The sequence below is a fragment of the Haliotis cracherodii genome, unplaced genomic scaffold, assembly GCF_022045235.1.
Source record: "Haliotis cracherodii isolate W230 unplaced genomic scaffold, xgHalCrac1.p SCAF_11, whole genome shotgun sequence".
Classification (NCBI taxonomy): domain Eukaryota; kingdom Metazoa; phylum Mollusca; class Gastropoda; order Lepetellida; family Haliotidae; genus Haliotis; species Haliotis cracherodii.
Genome location: NW_027266266.1, coordinates 21,469,939 through 21,495,359, shown reverse-complemented (window position 1 = coordinate 21,495,359; position 25,421 = coordinate 21,469,939). Strand labels below are relative to the sequence as shown.

The 25,421-nt window shown below is 38.2% G+C and overlaps 1 protein-coding gene across 1 annotated transcript in view; it reads left to right on the top strand.

Annotated features, from left to right (window-relative positions):
- Positions 1-3,369: 3,369 nt before the first annotated feature.
- Positions 3,370-25,421, top strand: part of LOC139456329 (NADPH--cytochrome P450 reductase-like) — a 43,163-nt gene continuing 21,111 nt past the window's right edge. Inside the window, exons 1-3 of the mRNA XM_071237967.1 lie at positions 3,370-3,498; positions 20,731-20,897; positions 22,354-22,408. Coding sequence (XP_071094068.1) covers positions 20,767-20,897; positions 22,354-22,408 — 186 coding nt within the window. The 5' untranslated portion in view covers positions 3,370-3,498; positions 20,731-20,766. The remainder of the gene's footprint in view (positions 3,499-20,730; positions 20,898-22,353; positions 22,409-25,421) is intronic.

Here is a 25,421-nt window from a genome sequence, read left to right as displayed (position 1 = left end):
GATTGTACATTCCAGGGATCCTTCATTGTATTGCTTTGCTGACAACTATGACCTGCAAGAAAATCCCATATCACACAATCTTAAAATTTTTTGATAGACATCTAACTCCACATATTATATTTCAGTTGCTTCAGACGTTGACGAATTACGCTCAAACGCCTACATTCGCGGCGAGATGGACATAGATGGAGCTGTGCTCCTGGAGATGAAAGACTACGCCCCGTGTACTTCTTACTTATATTGGAGATTTAACGTGCGCTTTCCGACTGCAAGCGTATGTCGCACACGGGCCCGGCCAGGCCATTTAATGTGTTTCCGAAAAGGGGAAAAGTGAGTTTGTGCAACCCAGGAGGGGGGCTTTAGGGGTTGCTTATATAGTAATTTTGAAATTTTGAGATTTGGAAAGAATGCCAAGAGTGGGTGGGGGACGAACTAAGGGAGCTGTGTGAGTTGGGTGGTTATTTAATAAGGTAGTTTTGGTTTTAATATTTTATTTGGGGTTTAAATGCGACTAATTAGTCCTGTTTTTATTAGGTATATGCCTAAGGCTTTGAATTTTTCTAATTTATTTTGTGGATTTAGGATTGATTCTAGTGTAAGTCCGGTTTTAAGATTTAGGGTGGCCTGTAGTGTTGTTCGGTGTGTTTCGTAGTGTGTGCAGTGACAGACCCCGTGTATGTTACACACCACCTTTATAGTGACAAGTCCATAGCTTTTATGAAACAACGACTTGTGTGTAAACAAAATATTTTAACGGGTCGAATGTAAACTGAGGAGCAGAAGAATGTATACCGAGTTTGTTTTTATGACACTGAGAATGCATGGGAAGAGCAGTTGTTAGTTTTATTGTGTCTATTTCGTCATCCCTCATTCCTGCGACAGTCTGTAAAAGTATTCTGTGGCTTGGTTTCAATGAAAGTAGTATCTTAAAAAAATACATGTAGATGTATTCTTTGAGTGCACAGGCCTAAGTGCCAGTACAATTCAACTTTTTATTCAGTTGTAATCAATTGTAGATCTTGAATGACATTGTGTCTGCGTGTGCGCGTGTGTGTGTGTGTGTGCGCGCGCGCTTGTAATCAATTGTAGGTCTTGAATTACATTATTGATTTGATTGTCATCAATTGTGCATTACGAATTACATTATTGATAGCCATCATTTGAACGTCTTTAAAACATTATTTATACATGCTTGTGATCAATTGTACGTCTCGAATAATATTATTTGTTAAACAACACCCCTTAAAAGTTGTTCACTGGGATTTACGGTACAAAGTACCCAGTTTTAACCCATGACTGTACAGTCTTCTGTGCACAGATACGCCGAATGTGACTGACCCCTAAACGGTTGGTGGCTGTTAACACAGGAATACCTGTACGAGAATCTGTACTTTACAAAGAAAGTTATCCCAAATATAATATTTGGAACATTTGACCACTTTCTAAATGGCATTGTGTGTTCATACCTGGCCCGCTGTTGAGTCGTCGTTTTTCTTCCACAGACATAGCCTGTGTGTATGACACAACGAACGTTAGATTATCAAAATTTGGGAGAACGGAGTCAACCACGGTTATCATATTTCTTGCAGCCAGGGTTGGGGTGGCTATAGATTCAACCTGACAGTCACTGTCAGTTAGGACGTGTTAATCAAGGGTAACTTGGGACAGTACGAATAAAACGAATAAAATGCAACCACGGGTCAGACAACATGGCTGCAAGGAGAGATAACAAGAGACGTGTACTCCAGTAACAATCTAGACAGGTCAACGGGTGTTCCATTTGTTTGACAAAGCTGCCACTGTATACCTTCACTATTTAATGTATGTAAAACAACACGGACATTCTTAATAACGCGTAGAACGGTAAACTGAGCTGAAGACGGGTTTTGAAAGCGAACGGGTGCATGCACTGTCATGGACCTGACGAACTGGGAAATATATGTTTGGGTTCAGGTGAGGTGAAATGGGGTTTAACGTCACGTCCAAGATTCATAGATTCTATTTTATGGTCTCTGGATAAATATAGCAACACTATCTGGAATTAGGTGAATATTGTAACACCCTATTGTTTACAGTGTACACAGCCTGTATTAATTGTTATGTGGTTTTACAAACTATTTCATTCATTAACTGTTGTATCAACTGACGTCACACACATACACACATACTTGCTTTGTAGGGGTGGGGTGGTCGGGGTTTGGGAACAATTTATCTGTATCCAGCAAACTATTTATTTACTGAGCACTATCAAACATTCAGTTTGTTAACTTTCTGGTACTCACGGGGGAAAACAATAACAAACGCAACAACCAGTCCCGGGGAATTGCTTTAGATCAGTGCCCCTTCAACTCAAAGATTTTGAATTTTGGGTATCATCAACAAAACACAATATTCATTTTATTTCACAACAAACTATTTATTTGGGGCATATTTCTAAATAAACTATTCATTTACAATCCCAGCGTTACACAAATACACAGAATTAAGGTATCTGAATATGTAAATAGTGAAATAAACACCATGCAGCTTTTACATACAGTTGCACATAGGTTATCGTTCAATAACCCTTACTTATAAAAACATTACTTTGCAATTGGCTTTGTCAACATTTCGCAAGGTTCCCGGCTAACGCACTGAAGCTATAAAAGGGTATTCACTCCCGCGACAGGCCATCAACAGTGATACCGTAAATATCACCGAAATAACCCACTAACTTGTGTGCATATATATTTAGGAGGTAAACATAATACTGTGTTTTCAATGTAGAGCTAGGTTACCTGTATATTTAACCGCGCTAAATTGAATTTGGAACCGAGCGCGTATGTTTATCTCCTAAATATCACTCATTATATCACTGAAAGCTGTATAATCCAAACAACCGATGTACCTCTGACAAGTGTAAAATGACACGGCTCCCATGATTCTCCCATGGCCGAAAGCTATGAATACACGATGCCATTTAGAATGTTGTCAAATATGTAACAAATGCAATATTTGAGATAACACTTTCTTAGTAAGGTACAGATTCTAGTCCTTTTTGGTAGCTTTCGGCCATGGGAGCCGTGCCAATTTACACTTGTCAGAGGGGTAGACAACGTACGTGATCTAGACTACCATGCATGCAGTTAGCTGAATCCCCCCCCCCCCCAAAAAAAAAAAGAGTCCTAGAATTTGTACTTCATTAAGAAAATGTTATCCCAAATATTTATAAAGTACAGTGAAAAGTGCAAACATAACCACGCTAGCAGTCCGACACATCTGTACCCATTTGAGCATGTAAAATCACACAGCTGATAAAAATAATCCGTGTCCACGAATATACAATGAATGGTCCCTTGTCAACAAAATCTTGTCATGTGACGTCACAGGGTCATTTAGCAGGTGCTCTGGTAAGAGCAACTCGGTTAAAGTTTTCATCAGACATGCGTCATAGATGTATATAGACCACACCGATTTTGACTACTACCATCGTTCAGTCACAACGTTTCAATCAAGAAGGTATGTATGCAGTGTTAAATTCGTTTCATTGCAATTGATCTCCATTTTTACTATCGCCTACTTCTGGTGACCTAGTCTAGTGCTTGTGAAATAGAACTCATCGTTTGCCTACGTGACTGAATGGCTTCTCTAAATCACTTGGGGAAATTTGTTTCTCACGGGTTGTAATAGTGTAACTTGCAAAAAGACGTGAACCCGAAATGCATTGAAGATCATTGTCAACATTCAGAACAGCTGATGTATGGCTTTGGGATAGCCTTGTTAATCGTTATTCGTTAACCAAGTTTCATCCGGTTGACATTAGGCCTAACAGCTGAGTCGTAAAAAAACAGAATATAGGACTGTTATGAAACATGTTATGTCCGATCTCATTGATGAATATGAATGACAGAAATTATAGAAAATCCTATATATAATACGATTATCAGGTATTATTATTTAGCTAATCACTTTCACCCTCCACTAAAAGTATAAAAACTTTATCAGTACAACCGTTACGTCTAGCAGTAGTAATGACTTTACTATTTGATGCATACTTGACCGCTACCAGACTACATAAACTGGAAACTAGAAGAAATGCTAGATTCATGACAAACTGAAGCATAGTCCTACAACACAAACTCGCTTTGTGCTTAAGCTTTCTTGGGTCATTGACCCATGAGATCCATATGACTATTGTTGTATCCAGTGTCCTACAACCTCTTGTATTTGTTAACACAGGCTCTTTGACCCTTAGTTTTCTGACACCACACGCTTCTCTTTCACAGGGAGCCATGTCATATCTAAATATATGTGGTACGCTTCATATTTTGGCATGGCTTCGTCATTGATAATAGACTCAGCTTATCTCACCAAGATCCTCTGTTTCACATTCACATGCTTCCTGTTCTAATGTTAGAACTGGGATGGATAATTGTGACATGGCATGTTACTTCACGTTAAATATTATGACATAATTTGTCCATACAGACCGGTCAGACAACTTGTATGGTGTTGACAAGGACATGCCAGACTAGCCAAACAGGTAGCTAGAATATTTTAAGAGTGATGATGATGATGATGATAGGAATTTCAGTATCATGATATTTCTGGAATATTGCTAAAAGCGGCGTTACACCATACTCACTCACTGTCCCTGACCCATATTATTTTCGCTTGCACACAGCCCTTACTATAATGCTATAGCCGACGAAGCAATTGTCTAGATTTTCCGGAGGTTCTGTATCTTTTATCCCACTGGAGCTCCTTTTCAAATTTTAATAAAGTTCTTTGTTTCTATCAAAATTTTAGATTTTCAGAGACTAATCTTTAATCTACATGTCACCCCTACAGAGCCATAACAATGGTTCTAACTAAAAATAGGGTATGTATTGAGAAATTTGGTAATTCCAGTTTGGTGATTAAAGCTCACATTTTCTGCTGACTTAGAGCCAAATATTGGCATCAGAGCATGTCTGTATAAATGTCTCTAAACGCATTAATAATACAGTAAACTACGTTATAACGAACACGCTTGTAACAAACTGATGGATATACAAACTTATTTTATAGTCCCAGCCATTTCTTGTATATATGCTGTATACACGCTTATACTGAACTACGGTTATTACGAACTAAATTTAGTGATCCCTTTGAGTTCGTTATAACCATAGTTTACTGTAAGTTGAATGTTGTATCAGATGAATGCGATTGATAATAATGATTAATAGGGATGGGTATTTAAAGTGTATCACAATATTTTGCAATACACATGCATGTTGCTGTATGCATCACAATATATTGTACAATTCTACATTTGGAATTCAAAAATGATCTAAAACATCAATGTTGAATTTCATAAATGGAACAAAACAAGATGCTGGTACAATATAATGTTTTCTCGTTCAATAATTACGTAGACCTCTTGGGGCCCCTGGATGCACGCTCCGGGGCATTAAAGGTATATGGTAAGTGTATGACATGAAACACATATAATAAAATTGCCCGATATTCTGTGCTTGAAAAAATGATATTGTGATACCTATTGTGGGAAGGGTGTTCGGGTAGCCTTGTGGTTAAAGCGTTCGCTCGTCGCGCCGAAGACCAGGGTTCGATTCCCGACATGGGTACAATGTGTGAAGCCCATTTCTGGTGTCCCCCGCCGTGATATTGCTGGAATATTGCTGAAAGCGGCATAAAACCATACTCACTCACTCACCTATTGTGGGAAGAAGGAACCTCAGTTTACGACTGTTACAATTCACTCGTGTATTCGGTGAATCAAACCGTATCCTTTCATGAATTGAATTTGTTATTCTTAGCCACTAGAATCAAATACTTATGAATATGCAAGCATGTGCATTTACATTAAAATACCCATAAGAACATATATTATGTGCATAGATTTCTTCAAAAGACAACACGCTTATGCTATTTACTTTGACAGTATTGTGGTAACTGGTCATTGTCGCATTTGAGCAGTTACTAGTACCTGGATAAGTGCAGTATAAAATTGTATAATATATTAATTAACAAAACATGTCAAATACTTTAGGTTCTTATTGCTTCACTGAATATAACATTAAAATGTATCAGCTGCTGATTTGTTATTGTATTTCGTGAATTAATATTCATATTCATTACCCTATATTCATGATACGAATCGTATTCGCCACATAGTGTATTCGTTACAGCCTCTTATATTTTACTAACTTATCAACAACTGAGGCTACAAATCATCTTGTGAGATCACTGGTACTATCTAGAAGTGACTATGGTAATAGTCTACTTATCAACATCCGACAGGGTCTCTGCTACAGCACATGGAAAATGCAGCTCCAATTGGGTGGTCAGGGTCAGTGGCTTTCAGAGCTCCAGATACCTTTTTGAGCAATTGAGTTTTTACTCTAGGGTTTCTGCTTTTTTTGGGTTATTACATTCTTCATTGGGTAACCAATAATTTTTCACTCATCTAATCATCACTCTATTGGGTTTTTCCCAAAATTAATGAAAATTTTAAGATTTAAAAAAATGAAATAATAATTCGCTCATAATTGTGTTTCGGAAATTAGGTCCTTTGTATGCATGCTGAAAAAGGTTCATTGGGTATTTACGCAAGCTGTTTTTATACATTTGAGTTTTTCATTAAATGCATGCGTTTCTGTATGCAAGTTAATTGAAAGTAAGTTTTATAATATTTTGGGGTGGGGGTATTTTACGCAAATAGAGTCAAGTCTCGTTAATCCGACACTAGTTAATCCGACAATCGGCTTTACCCGACACTAATGATGGGAACCGATTAAATCAGTGCTATTTAGACCCGTTAATCCGACAGTCTCGCACTCCGACACACCTAATTTGCAACGAACTACCGAAATCACTCATTCATCAGTCTGGTTAATCCGACACAGTTATCAGCGTACTCCGTGGTCATCTGCCTGCGTGTACATAGCGCGTGTTTTGATGCGAGACGAATCGGCTGGTAGCTGCATATTACAACGGCTGCAGAGATAAACTTGCTTAACAATGAACAATTAATGCTTTAAACAAAGAAAACAGGATAATTCACATGCTTAGATAACCTCAATCTTATTAAAATCAGATACAAGTTCTCGCTATCGATGAGGACATCCCGTTACAGGTCACATCAGAACAACCTTTTGCGAACTATGACCTACCAATGAAATGACCAACAGGAAGTCTACGTTAGCCACTTATAAAGCAGCTTTCTTAAGCTTTGGGTACCAGTTGCGACTTCCATTCCAGACTATGCTTTTTAAAGTATTTTGAATCGGTCAACAGTCCGTAACAGTTGTTTTGTGTTAAACTTTAGAGGTTGCATGATTAGAAAACATATTCCACCAACAATGTAACATAACAATATGAATGTGTATTGTATATTTTTTATTATGTGTTTGAATCCTTTTCTATCATGTAGTTGTCAGATTTTCGATCTCGAACGTTGATACTACTTAATTTTATTTATCCGTTAATCCAACATAATCATATGCAACCGGGGCGGTCGGGTAGCCTAGTGGTTAAAGCGTTCGCTCGTCACGCCGAAGACCCGGGTTCGAATCCTGACACGGGTACAATGTGTGAAGCCCATTTCTGGTGTCCCCCGCCGTGATATTGCTGGAATATTGCTAAAAGCGGCGTAAAACCAAACTCACTCACTCACTCATATGCAACCATCGATGTCTGATTAACGGACTTGACTGTATGCTGCTTATCTGTAGCTCTGAGGTTTGGTACCCTGTTGCAGCAAGGATTAGATTTAAGACACTAACATGAACCAACAGCTCATAACGTGGATTGGCCACAGCCCATTTCACAGACCTGGTTCAGAAGTACAGCCCCACCAGGAGTCTGCGATCTGTTGATAAGATGTTACAAATGTTACTATATATCATTGTATTTGCTCTGGAATAGAAATGACTATTCAAGTGATACTACATTAGAATGTCATGCATGCTGATGTGTACATGATGTAACCATGGAAACCTGTTCACGGCGTCATGGCACTGCATGTTCTTTTGTGGTGGCAGACAGGAGTAGCAGAAGGCAGGTTGATCAATAGTCATATCCTACCTAGCCTCCAGTCTATATATGAAAATGTGCCCCTTGCTCCCATTACATGAAAAATGACATCTGCACATATTGGAGTTTTGAGTCACATCATGTTCACCATGATCTGAGTGTGGTTATTTCATTTACACAAGTGGATCAAGTTATGACATTTGCCAATCATGTACAACAGCATCTTTGTTCTCGGTAACCTTGTGAAAAAATCTTATGATTACAAGCAAACACTGGTTACCTACTTTGGGAAAATGTCCTGGGCCCTGTTCCACAAAGCGATCTTAGAGCTAAGACTGTTGTTGGTCTCTGTGTAAGTATGGGAGATACGATCATCTTTGCACTAAGATGGCGCAAGCCTTTGTTAAAGTATGGGAGTTATTTCATCTTAAATCTAAGACTCCTGCAAGTCTATGTGAAAGTATTGGAATTGCAATTGTCGTTGGAGTTGGAGTGTTGGAGTTATGATCATCTTAGCGCTAAGACTGACGCAAGTCTATATGAAAGTATGGGAGTTACGATTGTCTTAGTGCTAAGACTGCTGCAAACCTATGTGAAAGTATGGGAGTTACGATCGTCTTAGTGCTAAGACTGCCACAAGTCTATATGAAAGTATGGGAGTTACGATCGTCTTAGTGCTAAGACTGCCGCAGGCCTATGTGAAAGTATGGGAGTTACGATTGTCTTAGTGCTAGGACTGCTGGAAACCTATGTGAAAGTATAAGAGTTACGATCGATCATCTTAGTGCCAAGACTGCCGCAGATCTATGTGAAAGTATGGGAGTTACGATTGTCTTAGTGCTAAGACTGCTGCAAACCAAGTGAAAGTATTAGAGTTACGATCGATCGTCTTAGTGCCAAGACTGCCGCAGGTCTATGTGAAAGTATGGGAGTTACGATTGTCTTAGCGCTATGATCACTTTGTATAACAGGGCCAGTACAGTGACAGGAATCATGGTGAATATGCAACACTGCTCATCCATTTCATGTGTTCAAGGGATCATGTCACTTCATTTGAAACCTGTACATCTCATTTGAATATGCCTTATTTTGACCTTCCTGCCCATTGATTTCCTGGAGGTTAGATCACATGTCATCATGATCAAGCAGGCGAGACCAGTGAAGATTCCGGGGAAGAATAGGTCTTCAGCAACCCATGCTTGCCGTAGAAGGCGACTATGCTTGTCGTAAAAGGTGACTAACGGGATCGGGTGGTCAGGCTCGCTGACTTGGTTGATGCATGTCATCATATCCCAATTGCGTGGATCGATGCTCATGATGTCAATCACTGGATTGTCAGGTCCAGACGTTATTATTTACAAACCAGTGTCATGTAGCTGAAACAACAAACAAACAAACAAAATCAAGCAGGCGAAGTTCAGTTGGTGAAGAAAGCAAACCATTTTATTCAATCTGTCTTTGCGTTATCGTTTGCTGATTAGTTTCAAAAGTTCAAATGCATTTTGGGTTAGGAATTATTAATTTGGTGATGCATTAATTAAATGAATTACAGTATTTATTTTGTTGATATTAGGGGTGACTAATGGAGGCTTTGTTTCACAACTATCGATAGGATTGTCATGATTAAGTTCACAAACAAGATAGACACAATTTTTATGGATAACAACTTCTTAATACTGGGAAAAGCAGTATTAAAGGAGTTGTTATCCATAAAAATTGTGTCTATCTTGTCATCCGTCAACTTCTAAGTCATGCCTATCAAACAATTTAAGTTCACAAAATCTTTATATCATTAAAATATGCCCCAAAATAAAAATAAATCACAACACACCATATTTCTTGACCTATTTATCTCAGATACATTAACGCCAGGGCTTGGTATTGAAACAGATAAAAGAGATTGATAATCATTAACGAAATATCCATTAGTTATCAATAAATATTGGAGAAGTTACTTTGGGCAAATATACTAAAAATAAGTCCGAAAGAAATCAACAATACTTCACGCCACTGGTGAGTGGTGACACAATTATGCATGGATTACTTTTTGGACATTTATGATATAACAAAAACAGATGCTCTCCGTCTTTGGCAAATGACCTGATAAACAATAACAAGACGGTTTCGGTACACTTTAACTATATATCATCACTAAAGTTTATGTAAGATATTATTGATGACACAATTTCCATTTCGATGATTGTGAATATTTGTTCCCATCAACGATTATCAATCTCTTTAAGTCAGCTCTAATTATCTCATCTTTCCGAAGGAAGGGAGTTAACTGACTATAAAAGTCAAGTTTCCACCCTTGCCAAACTAGGTTTGTATAATGGAGTTACATTTTGGCTGGACTAATGAGTCTATGTATAATCCAATCAAAATCGCTCAACGAAATCGAAATCTGGTTCGTAAACTGTCGTACAGATTCAGGTCGATTACAGGATTTGCAAAGCATGTGCACCGCCAACTCGCTGTCAACAGATATTTTCCAGATTGTTTCATGTTTTTAATCAAGGTGCTTGCATGATTTGATGCACTTTGCTATGTAAGACCCGTTTTATTGCAATATAGATCTTGATTATCGATCAGATCATCTTGACTTGGCTCCGCCATTTTGTTTGAAATAAATGCCAGTAATACAAGAGGTGGAATCTGATTTATCCACAGGAGAGACATAGAAGGGACATAACTCTTAATAGACACTGGTGGCACTACGATTGAGCCCAGGAATTCCAGCCTAGTTCGACAAGGGTGGAAACTGGACTTATATAAAGTCAGTCAACTCTCTTGCCTCGGGAAGATATTATCTCTACAGCAGTGATTATGCATAAACGTGCCACACGTGGGTCATAAACTGATGCCCACTTGAAGCTACCTTGCTAAAAACCATGGAAACAACATTATAAGCAGAACTATTTACAAACAAGGCCAACTCAATACTTTGGACCCAAGGGAGTAAATATACGGTATGTAGAATAGTCAAAGATAACTATCAGTACCGAATTTGAATGATTACGTCTGGAACCATGATATTGTAATCCCCATTCTAGTTCTGTAGTTATGGCTTACTAATCCTCTTTGTTACCATGGTTACAGATTTATCAGGTTGAGATATACATATAACTTTTTGAATCATTGATGCACCACTCATTCAGAGCCTCATCCTGTTGTACAAAATGAACTGAAGTGAGGTACGTTTCTAATCGTTTTCTAACTGATCATTGTCATTCCGACTATTTCATGTGCTCGTGTCAAGGCTTAAACTGTTACGGGTAAATGTTTTCTTGTGCGCGATGCCATTAACACCTATTAACTTGTAGCTTCATGAAAGCAGTTATTTCAGGCACAGTGCTTTTGTTATTCTCAGCTCTGTGCTGTTGTTGACAGATCTTTGTGATTTACAAATTGTCAATATACAGCTCACACAGATATAGTTTTGGACTACACACAATTAGAATAAACGAGAGATCATAAAATGGAGGCAGCATTAATGTTTTACCTATTTCCTCGGTTATTGTGTGTCATTAATGAGTCTGTTGACATGGATTGACAGTGTGTGTTCTGTGTGATACACGACCTGGTGGTGTTGCAATTACTCAAGCTGGTTTTCTCTTGACCAAATACAATTATTAAACACGCATTTACACAGAAACAATGACAAGTGAGACACTAATTGGTTATTGGAGACAACTGTTACCGTGGCAGACTGATGTGGCTTTCTGTTGGTCCATGATGAGATTTGATGGCTGTGGGACACTGGGTGGAATGTTCATTGAAGATGGAAATGCAGTGAAACAGTATGATTAATCCGATATTTTATTCCGGTACGATACCTGTCACAGACAATTGTGTCAGATGAACCCTTGAGCAAACTTTGGTCTAAATAAAGGATGAGTGGGGTCTTGAGCCAATCAGATAATATTCACTTAGCAATATTCCAGCTATATGACGGCGGTCTGTAAACAATTGAGTCCGGACCAGACAATCCAGTGATTGACATCATGAACATCAATCCACGCAATTGGGTTGATGACATGAATCAACCAAGTCAGGGAGTCTGACCAACCGATCCCGTTAATCGCCTTTTACGACAAGCATAGTCACCTTTTACTGCAAGCATGTGTGGTTGAAGACCTATTCTACCCCGAATCGTCACGGGGGACCGGCATGGGTTGCTGAAGACCAATTCCACCCAGGATCTTCCTGGGTACATGGACATGGACAAACCCTCTCAGTATCAGTGCCAGTTTATTCATACATCATGTGTCGGGCTATGTTATCATGGTTATCCTTGCCAAAGGTGTACAATGGCTTCCTCTACAAAAGCTGCAATTCTATGACCACACAGTATGAGCCCAGACCATCCATTATCGTGAATATAACACCTCTTAGAGGAGTATAAGTATGCATAGGAACTATCATATAACCCAGACTTCCCATGGGCCTGTCGTTGTACACGACAGAGTTGGTGATGTGTGCCAATACATTCTGACATGCCTCAGTGCCCAGCAGATAAGATTTAGCAATAGGTATGTCACTTGGCGAAGCATGTACTTCCCTTTGTATACATATTGAGACTACTTCACGAGTGTCTGTCAGATAACATTTATCTTACGAGTTGTTTCGAAACGTATCTAACAAATGAAAGCAATATGCCAGCTATGTGATGGCCGTCTGTACATAGTCAGGACCAGACAATCCAGTGATTGACGTCAAGAGTCTGAAAACAATTTTTTAATGTCCTCTTCGACAAGCTTGTGTTGGTGAAGTCCAATTCTAACCCACATCTTCACCGGGAAACACTCTAAAACCAAAACATTTTGACACAGACATAGGTGAATTCTGCAGAAGCACACAAAAATATAAAATGAATTACAATCATGAAAGTAGTTTGTCATAATCTGACCTTAGGTCTGGGGCTGGGACAAGTCCAAATTTACAACCCGGGTACCCAACCCCCCTATTACCTGAACCTACCAGGGTACCCTGTAGGTCTCAAGAGATAGGTCCAAATGTCTGACTGGGAATACTTTGACCATAGCCCTTGCAAAATGTATTTAGACACTCGTATAAAAGGATCTGCATAGACTGAAGTTAACTGAAGTTTTATCTTTATGCAAACATATTAAGTCAGAAGGAATACAAACATTCTAGAGTTATCGATACCTTTTGTCATTAAACAATATATCACATGATTAACCACGGGTCTGAGTAGTCCTGTGGGTACCAGGATCCTACTCAGTACCCACCCGACCTGACTACCCGAGTTACCCGTCCCAGCCTTACTAAGGTCATCACCATGGAACAGCCAATCACCGACCTGGAATTCAGTCTCACACACGTTTGATACCAGTTACCTCAAATGGGTTTTTCATCCACATGTGTTTAAGAAAGAAGAATAAATAACCGAAGAAAAACTAGTTGAAGTTTGAGCCATTGATGAGCATTTCGTGTACACAATTGGACGAATGATGTAATTTATGAATACATTCTGACATTAACACGCTAACAGACTGTACCAAACTTGCTGTACCACAAAGATCTAGATAAGATGTTGGCGTTGTGTTAGCAAACAAACTTTATAGGACAGCATCTGGATAATCAGCCACCTTGGGACTATGAGAAGTGAGGGGCGGTCGGGTAGCCTAGTGGTTAAAGCTCGTCATGCCGAAGACCCGGGTTCGATTCCCGACATGGGTACAATGTGTGAAGCCCATTTCTTGTGTCCCCCGCTGTGATATTGCTGGAATATTGCTAAAAGCGGCGTAAAACCATACTCACTCACTCACTCACTATGAGAAGTGATGACAATAGGATGTGCAAGTTGTTAACTGACGAGTAAAATGTCATAATTGTGCTGCAGAGGCACACAGGGAAAAGGTCATCACATGGTAATCTTTTATGTAGGTTAATTTGTTTAGGCTAGCATGAACTCAAGTTACACCGAGGCTGCAAACAGTGGCAAAAGAGCCCTCAGTAATGTACATATTAACATACTATAGTGCCGTTGTTCAAAACAACCTTAGCACTTCCGCTGTCGTAAGTCTATGTTAAGGTATGGGAGTTACGATCACCTTAAGGCTACCATCTCTTCATACAACGGCACCCTGGGCTAGACACCATTGGTCATATTTATGTAGTCTGCTGCTCATTTAGGACAAGTGGCTCGTACAAAATAACTAGATTTTGGGCGAAAACAACTAGTCACAATGGTCACTTGCTAGATTTTCACTATTCTTGGACTATTTGACTAGAGGCAGCGTTTAGCCCTTGCTAGATTTTACGTTTCTTGGACTATCGGACTAAGAGGCCATGTTTAGCCCTTGCTAGATTTTACGTTTCTTGGACTATCGGACTAAGAGGCCATGTTTAGCCCTTGCTAGATTTTACGTTTCTTGGACTATTGGACTAAGAGGCCGTGTTTAGCCCTTGCTAGATTTTCACTATTTTTTGACTATCTGACTAGAGGCTTGTGGGTTTCACCGAAGTGGTAAACGTCTGAGACCTGCATCACCTTGGGCTTTCTTCCCACATATATGTGATATAACTGGAATAATGTTAAAAGCGGCGTAAAACCTCACTCACTCACTCACTCACTCACTAAAAGCAGACATGATATGCTTCATGTATGAATGTATACTGGGATAGTTTAACAATTTGCACATGCTTGATCATATTGATACGTTAGTCATATTAAATCAATTGTTCTTTTTGGTTACATAAGATAAATAAATAGTGATAATTCTTCAACAGTATAATTTGTCTGTTCTTGGTACAGATTGTGCATTTCTTATAGGGAAATGGTATCGTTTTCAATCTTCCCATTCACACAGGTGCTCTATAAGGCAGACATGTATACAGGCACCATCTCAGCTTACTGGGTACCCATTCCCATTACAGTGAACAGAGGCATATTTTGAACAAATTCATTTGCCTAAAAAGACACAACGTTTAAGGTATCATGTTTCAGTGTGGCGTGGGGCCAAAGCCCTAGAATGTAATGGGAGTCAAATACCGTCACCCATCTACTTTCCTCGACCAACATTGCTGAATTCAGCCTAGTTTGTGACCTGTGTGCAGTGCACAGGTGCCTGTGCCGTCTGTGAGACACCGCCTGTATCTGTTCTTACTGTTCACAGCTACAAGGCTTTGTGGACAGATCATAATGCGGTACTGTGTTTACTGTCTCCAAGGCATTCACATTCTTATCATGGAGACAAGGAATAGTGTTTGGACTGAATACTAGCAATAATTCTGCAACAACTGCTTGTGAACTGATATCATGGTGACATGACATGGACGAGCGTTTGACTGACTGCAATCAAATTCTTTAACAGTTGCACATATACCAATATCATCGTGACATGACACGGAAGAGTGTTTAGATTACATGCAAGGAACACTTATACAACACTAGACTGACAATTAGTCCCAGAAATAATGATATCTTATTTAAAAATATATATCTGCAAAATGAAATAAATAATCCAAAAGGAGCCCAGAACAATCCTTAATTTCAGGAGCTGAGTTAATCTAGACTTGCCAAATCATTGTAGACTTGAGTTGGACTCCTTTTTTAATTTTTTTCTTTCGGGTCTGGGATACATTCTAATAATTTTTTAATTTGATGTTTACACAATATGCGGCTTTCCCATTGGACGAGAGGTTGGTCACATGACAGCGAAATTGACGTTCATAAGTGTATGAACGACACAATTTGATGTTCATACGTTTTTCACGAGACAGTGTTCTTGAAATGACGTAAACACTGATGGACTAAAGATGTTGTTCATCCATAGAACTCGTCTTACAGCACTGACGGACTACTTCCACATTCCTGGGGAAACCCCTGGGAATTCCCTAGCACGAAAACATACATTAACATTATTTCTGATCATTTAGAACCTTTAATCTTGGTTTCAGAATTTTAGTATAAATTGAGAAATGTAAGAGAGCTTGACTGCATGATTCTTCATGAATTTCCTTGCTACGGCCCATCCTAATGAACAAACGAAAAAATGCACATCCAAACATTGTCAGTATCGATTCGATCTGTGTCTAGGCTGACAGTGATTGTCTCCAGCAATCTACGAATTTACCTTTGTGTCTGTTTGACGCATCTTTAATCACCTTTCAATAATCAGTCAGTTGATCAATGATGACTAACACATGTCACCGCCACAGGTTCATTAACAACTTCGGAAATCCTCCCGTCACGTTTATCATGTCGGCCATTTTGACGTCTTGTACTTGATGTAAATGTATTACGACGCGCTGTCATTGTGACTGACTTACTGAGGTAGTTCATTACAGACCTTTCTCATCTAATGGGGATATTATATGAACACATGTGTTGCATAAGATGTTTCTGAAGAGCAAGTTCTGCATCCATACGCTCATGTGACCTCTATTTTTGGGGAACTATTTTATTCCGCGATATAGCTGGTTGTTGTTTGGCTGTCAGTGTAAACATGAAGTCACACGTACTAAATAATAAAATTGTGTTTAGATCTTGGCCTACATCCTTTGAGGTAAGAAATTGTGATAAAAAATTATAAGAATTGACCTTCACTTTGTGTGAGTTTATTGGAGTATGAACCTTCATAGAGTGAGGGCCAAACATTGTATGAACGTTGTCGCAAGTACAGTTTGGCCCTCACTCTGTGAAGGTTCATACTCCAATGACCTCACACAAAGTGAAGGTCAATTCTTAAATACAACACCTGCACATGGATGTATATCATGGCATAGGCGAATAACCAATGAGTTATAAGGAAATACAGATTAACTGCCAACAGAAATTTTCATTTTGTGATTTACATGTTTGAACACAAATCAAAAATCCTTTTTTTTCATCAAACAAAACTTTTAGATTACCGTATTCGACGTAATAAGCTCTAAAAATTAGAAATAGGGGGTTCTTATTAGAATATTATAATGGTGAGAAAAAAACCCATTGAGTTGAAAGATTGTAAATTTTGTAGTTAATGCTGACAGCCTAAAATGATACAAAATAAAAGTATATGCGTATCATACACGACAGATATATTTTCCAGAATTTAATTGCCCATAATTAAGGGTGCATATAACACACAATGCATATTATACACGTATAAATAAGTCTTGTGTACATTGATCAATCAGAAGAGGTGCTATTTGGGATTGTTCACTATCCAATATATTAGCAAATATCGCCGTGGGCACTTATCATGCTTATTACGTCAAATACAGTATTTGATTATTAAACAACTTTAGGGTTGGCTCATTTGGTAAAAAAGAAAATAAAGGCCATTACAGTAAATAAATAAGTTGTTATCCATAAATTGCCTCTACTTTGTCATCCATCAACTTCAAAGTAATGCCTATCAAACAATTTAATAATGACTAATGATTTACTTATTTTTAGCAATGCAAAGTTGGTTAGATTCATTGTGTTTATTATGTTTATATAAGTCTGAAAAAATGAAAACGTGTCAATTTATAGTTCATCACCTAATGGTGTTGTTGGTTGGAGGACTGTCAACATGTTGCCCTTATGACAGCCATCCTGCTGCTGTGATGGACCTGAGCATCTGGACCATTATGTGTGTGTGTTAACAAACTCAGCATGAAGGATCACATACAATGGACACTGCTCCATATATCCGACACCAGATGGTGCTGGTGACTGAACTTCATCAGCAGCAATATCATTTACCTGTTAAGTGTTAGAGCTTACTCATTTGGCTGATGACTGTTTGAGACAACAGGTAAAAGGGCATATTTCACCAATGCTTCAGTGACGTTTTTGAGACTTTGAATATTTACTAACATGCAGGCCTCAAAGTTTAAATTTTTACCGGTAGCCATATGGCAACAAGTATTTTTTTTCAGGTAGCCAGTGGTAAAATCAAGAGGTCAAGCCAATATTGTAGGTAGCCAAAAGCATTTGAAATTATCTTTATCAAATAACTATTATAATATGTACAAGTTACACTAGTCTTGAAATTGTATCTTAATGGAAACTGTACTTGAATTTTGTTTCTTGTGACTTGAACAATGATGCAATTTATGTTACTATAGATTATATAGGTATATCCTCGCTTATCAAAATGGGCATTGTCAACTAAAATTAAGTACTACATGGTAATTACATTAATTTTTCTGTATTTTGGTTCATTATCGACTTTAGAAGGAATTATTTGAGAGAACAATTATTAGCAGGCATGTTGTCCAACATCAGCTGTTATTTATTTTTCTGTCTACAGATGTGTAGCAATAGAATTAAGTCGCCACAAGATATTTTTCTAGGTAGTCATTTGGCTACCTCAGAATTTTAGACAGTAGACAAACTGAAATTTAGGTCGCATTGGCGGACGTTTTAGTCGCAACTCTGAGGCCTGACGTGTGATGAGTATTTCTGTTTGTGTTTGGGTATTCAATATATTTTTACTCCCTTTGGTTCAGTCTTTTAGGTATTCATAAATATTTCTTCTTATATAATTCTTCTTAAGATGTAACTCTCAGCTGAGTCTGTTCATATGCTGCCCAAAGTGTGTCACATGTTCCTATATAAAGCTCACAAGCATGATCTTCAGCAACCCATGTTCTTCATAAGAGGCGACTAATGGGAATGGGTGGTCAGCCTTGCTGACTTGGTTGATGCATGTCATTGTGTCCCAGTTGCGTTGATCGATGCTGTTGTTGTTTATCACTGGATTGTCTGGTCCACTCGATTATTTACTGACCTGACATTGCTGGAACATCGCTGAATGCCATGTTGAACAACAAACAAACAAAATAACGCTCACAACTGCGATGAGACTGTATTATCCCAAGGGAAATTAATATTGCACAGTTGATTAGCGCTACAATGTGAAAAGGATAACGTATGATATTAATATATGTACATAAGAAAATAAGACACTTACTGATACATTGTATAACCACAGGTAGAACGTGATGATCCCCATTTGTGTCATCTTTTGATGAGATGGGATGCCAGGGTATGTTTGTTTGTTTGTTTGTTTTGATGTTTAACGCTGCACTCAGCAATAATCCAGCTATAAGACGACAGCCTGTAAAAAATTGAGTCTGGACCAGACAATCCAGTGATTGACATCATGAGCATCGATTAGCCATTGATTAACACAAACTGAGCAATGGCACACACATGCACACAAGATAAAAGTTATGGATGTTTAACATATCAGTGAAATTCACAAACATGGGTATGGTTAGGGCTTGGACGATACATCAACTGTGCGATCCAATCTCATATATATCACAGTACCTTGCACACGATACAATACGTATCGGGATACTTGCATGTGCTCTTATCTGTGGTGCGTAACCCATCTTTTTCACAGACAGGATTGACAAATACCTGCCACACTAATGATTAACAGTTGGCAGTGTCAGGTTTGGTGCAATGGTCAAAATGTTTTACGTTTTTACTACTCATTTTCACTAGTAATTAGTGTTTTGTGTAACGCTTAGTTTAAGAAAACATTTTAGGTAAAAATCAATACTTTTTACTTAGTGTGCGACTTTGACGATATTTATATCGAACAGTACCAAATCACGATCCACCGATGCATCAGTGTATCATCCAACCACCAGGTGGTGCAGGCAAACCCAGAAGCATGATCAGTTCAAACCAGGCTTCGAACCCACAATCATAGGTTTCTTGCACACCTAAGCAACACAACTGCAACTTGTGTAACTACTGGAATGTATTTTGTTGGCTATGTGGTGAGCTCACAGGATACTGTGTAACTCCTAGAGTTGTGTTGCTGATGTATAGAGTATATGTGGCTTTTCTTGTGAAGCCCAGACCACATTAATTACGTGTTTTACTGGAAATGGTTATATTGATGTTCCAATGTAAGAGGGGAAAAACCAGTGAATGAATTTGTTCAAGAGCTCGAGGGAAACAATCTTGAATTCTTAAAATATGCAGTTTAGAATTTATGTTTATCACAAGTTTAAGTTTTATATTAAGTGGTTCGTGTTTTACCTATTCTGACATTCTTAATGATTGCTTTGTCACGATCACAGCAAGACAGGTCGCACACAGTGTTGTCATCGGTCATGACAATGTGTACTCATTACCAGTGTTGTGGCTTTGGGCTAAAAAAACCACACAATCTGATTGGCTGTTGGTGGAGAATTTGGCAAGGGTTATTATGTATGAGGTTTTTATATCAATTACAGAAATGAATTACTTGAAATACTAAAACTTTCGGCAATTCGAAATACTTGTTTCCAGCAGGATCAAATCATGTTGTTGTTTTTTTTTAATTTAAAAAAAAGTATAGTCTTGAAAACAAATAAATAATTTGATATGGCCCAAATAATATTTATGTCATCAAGTCATTTAATAAATTTGATATTTTTATGAAGTTGGCTCATTTAAAATGAAACAGCTGAAATACATATGCAATATCTTGAATGGACTGTAAGATGTCACTTGACGGTTGTAGTGGCAGAGATACTATGCTGGTTGCATGGAACTCTGGGTAGGATAGTGAATGTAGTCCGGACTAGGACAAGCAGACACACAGACACGCACGCAGGTAGCACACACGCACGCACGCAGGCATGCACACACACACGCATGCATGCACATCACTATGTGAGTGTAATAATCTTCAATGTGACTACAAACCCCAGTTATCAGGGTGTCATGCTAGTAACTGTGGCAACTGATAATGACTTCCTTCCTTGCAGGTAATATCCTCGTGTGACCCAGGCTGACACACCAACATGGGCGATGGCACTTTGTTCTCCACTATGGACCTCTTCATCCTATCGGCTGCAGGGGGAATTGCAATCTATTGGTTCTTTTTTCGAAAAAAGAAAGAAGAGGCACCAACATTTAAACGTCTCACAGTTGTGTAAGTATATTTTTATCAAGATTTCATCATGTTCAGATTGACTTGAAATTTAATCCATGATTCCATCGTTCCTGTTGTTTCCCTCTATCCATTCATCTGTCTGTGGCTGTCTCTCATAAATCTCGTCTCCGTCTGTCCCTTCATGCCTTCATTGCCATTCACCTGCCAATGCCTTGCACTCAATTGGTCATTTCATATTGGTGGGGCATATGAATATTTCATGCTTGTAATTATTAGTATGATTTTTTTGGAGGGGGGGGGGCTATCTTTTCTTCTCTGTTCAATTAATCTGTTCATCATCCATCTGTTCATCCATCTATCCTCCATCTATCATCCGTCCATTATCTGTCTATCATCCATCTGTTCATCCATTTATCATCCATCATCCATCTGTTCATCCATCTATCATCCATGTTTTCATCATCCATTACCTTGTCTCATTCCATCAATCCATCAACCTTATTGTTTGTCTCCATCATCCATCTCTCCATAAGTGTTTTCATCCATCTACCTTGTCCACCTCCATCCATCTGTCCGTCTACCGATTTTGTCCACCTCCATCCATCTGTCCGTCTACCGATTTTTACCTAAAATAACGGTAAAATGAATATTTTGGCATTGTTAGATTGCCTAAGTGAAAATTTCAGTCATTTTACACATTCACTGATTCTACACATTGACTGTAACATACATACTAAAAAATGGCATCAGCTCATCTTTGTAAATGCTTAGAAGTCTGGAACTGGACAAGAGCCTTACACTTGCCAGTTATTGTTACACCGCGATTCACTGTTGCGTCCCTTGGGCATGTTGGGAACGCCAGAAACCTATGATTGTAGGTTCGAATCTCGGTTTCCCCGATTAGGTTTCTAGGTTTGTCAGCACAATACCCGTGCTTGTGGGTTTCACCGAAGTGGTAAACATCTGAGACCTGCATCACTTTGGGCATTCCTCTCACATGATGGTGACACGCCGCAATATAACTGGAATACTGTTTAACGCGGCGTTAAACCCAACTCACTCACTGTACAATTCTGAGACTTGGACTTGCTGGATCTCAGGAAGGTGTCTTGATTGGCCAAGGTCTGGAGGAAATATGTTCAGACAGGAAGTACATTGCAATAGTGTGTTATGAGTTTGGCAGCTTTGAGGATATGGGGGTGAAGGAAGAGCTGTCTGTTTTTACTATTTTCTCGAAAATATGAGTCACTATGGGCAATTACAGAGAAAAATATTTGTGAAGTTGCATTGAATAACATATGCTGCAATGTCTGACAAGTGTGAAGTTGGAGAAAATGGTAGGTGTTTATGTCACAGATTGGTCAGACATGTTTTATTAACAGATGGCTATACTGGTTGATCATTGACGATGCTAGTCATCAATGGTATAACATGTCTCTCTATGTGTTTATATGTCTTGGTATGTGAACTATGACATGACTAATTGTTATTTCAGGCCTCAAGCCAAAAATACTCCAGATCCCAGCTTTATTAATAAGATGAAAAATACAGTAAGTGATAATCTCTGCAGTGTGTCTTTGTTAGTTGGAGCATTGATGGCCAGGCGGTCGTGTGGCCTAGTGGTTACAGCGCTCGCTCGTCACACTGAAGACCCAGGTTCGATTCCCAACATGGGAACAACGTGTGAAGCCGATTTCTGGTGTACCCCGCTGTGATATTGCTGAAATATTGCTCAAAGTGGCATAAAACCAAACTGACTCACTCGCTCATATTCGTGGTCTGTCAGTTCATGATTCACCAAAAGTCACTAAAGGGATCAAGTGCTAGATTTTGGCACAAGCAACCTAAGATTTTCATACATGGGACTAAATGTATCAGTTGGTCAGGCTCAGTGTCATGAAACAAGAATATGTAAATCATGAAACAGAACATATGTAAACCATGAAACAGAACATATGTAAACCATGAAGAAGAAATATGTAAATCATGAAACAGGAAATGTGTCAGCCATGAAACAGGAAATGTGTAAATCATGAAACAGAACATATGTAAACCATGAAACAGAACATATGTAAACCATGAAACAGAACATATGTAAACCATGAAACAGGACATATGTAAACCATCAAACAGAACATATGTAAACCATCAAACAGAACATATGTAAACCATCAAACAGAACATATGTGAATCATGAAACAGAACATATGTTACCCATGAAACAGGACATATGTGAACCATGAAACAGAACATATGAAAGCCATGAAACAGGACATATGTAAACCATTAAACAGAACATATGAAAATCCTGAAACAGGAAATGTGTCACCTATGAAACAGGAAATGTGTAAATCATGAAACAGAACATATGTAAACCATGAACCAGAACATATGTAAACCATGGAACAGAACATATGTAAACCATGGAACAGAACATATGTAATCCATGAAACAGAACATATGTGACCTTGGTAAGGTTGAGGATGAAGCTGGTCCTTGGTTTAAGAACCAGGACAGACATTTATGTTATATACTTGAAACATTTGTGGGATTCTTTTATGTCATTAGTGCCCTGATGTTTCGTAAGCACCGGCAGCACAAGGTGAAATGCAAATGCATGACATTAAGCTTCCTCATTAACCAGTAGAGGACGTAACGTGTACACGAGACTGTCTGTACAACCGTGGATTTCTGCATGTTGCACAAAAATGTCTCTACAAGTGTTATGTATGAAAATAATAAAACAAAATTAAGTTAACACAATAAAAAAGTCCTTGTTTGGCACATGCATTAATGCATATCCTGTGTAAATGTATTCATCTAATCTTAATTGAGGTACAGCTTTATTCATTAGAAAAACATATAACATGTACCATGGATATATCGAAGGGTAAGATGTGTTAATATACAGGGTGACATTGTTGATGAATTGACTTGTTTTGGGTGCATCGAGTGTTAGAATATGAAATATTCTGTGTACTCATCAAGAAAAACTTGCTGTTTTGAGTTTTCAACCTTCAGTATCTAATCCAAGGTTGAAGAAGTGCAAATACTACATGACAAGAACATGCAAGTCATAGTCTCTTGAAAAACCTTGGATTTCACGTATTGGAGAACACCCACGGTATGTAAGCTAGACTGAAGTTGGACTGTTTGCGTAATAGATCTCACATAGCCAGTTCGGCATGTTTTTCTTGCCCCACTTAACATTGAGTTTAAAAAATAGGTCAGCTTCTGTTGGAGAGTGTTCATAGATTTCAACTGTATATTGTTGGGAATAGAATAAGGTTCATCTCCTTACAGCCAGATTTCAGTTGTATATTGTGGGAAATATAATAGGGATCACTTTTTTACAACTAGATTTCTGTTGTATATTGTGGGAAATATACTAGGGATCACTTTGTTACAACTAGATTTCTGTTGTATATTGTGGGAATTATACTAGGGATCACTTTCTTACAACTAGATTTCTGTTGTATATTGTGGAAATGAACTAGGGATCACTTTCTTACAACTAGATTTCAGTTGTATATTGTGGGAAATAAACTAGGGATCACTTTGTTATAACTAGATTTCAGTTGTATATTGTGGGAAATATACTAGGGATCACTTTCTTACAACTAGATTTCAGTTGTATATTGTGGGAAATATACTAGGTATCACTTTGTTATGACTAGATTTCAGTTGTGTATTGTGGGAAATAAACTAAGGATCACTTCCTAACTTCCTAACTAAGTACCTGTAGATTTCATGATGCAATATTAAATTTTGAACCAAATATATTGCCTTCGACATACATTTTCTTATAAATGTAAGCATCAACCGTCATGAAGCCGTTACATTGACTGCTTCAATCAGAAACAAGTATTTTCCAAACTGGTAAAATTCAGTTTAGAATTAGTATCTCATGGGTTTTACAAAGTCTAAGGAAATGGGTATCATCAAACGTTTGAATTTGTAGAATTTCACTTGAAAGTGTGACAGAGATATCGGCTGGAACAATTGTATTGTGTTTTAAATGCCCTGTTTGATCATCCTGTGACATGATAATGGCAGCAGATTGTCTATTTGCATGACTAAGTATTCTCTAAATACACTGTGAACTGTGTTATGAATATATGCAACCCTTAAATAGCAAATATGATAACTGGATATTGGAAACTTATTCTATTATGACGCAAAAGAAGCTTGATTAAAGATAGCAAACAGATAAAAACTTCAACACAAAAATGTACAATTTGCAAAGAAACTCGATGTAACAAGTATATTTATGTACAACTTGTGGACAGAGATCAAGTATTAAGTTTAAAGCCTGACATCAATACATCACGGGTTTGTTCACCATGTTTCTCTATCACCAATGAATACATATAGCTACTTGCGGTGTTATCGCTATGTTTAACTAACAAATCAACTTGTAGGGGTTGGACGATACACCAGTGCACTTCCCGATACAAATATAGGTCACAATCACTCACTAAGTAAAATATATCGATTGTTACCTTAAATGTTTGCTTTGATAACTGTGACACTAAACAACACTAATCAGAAGTGAATATGTGA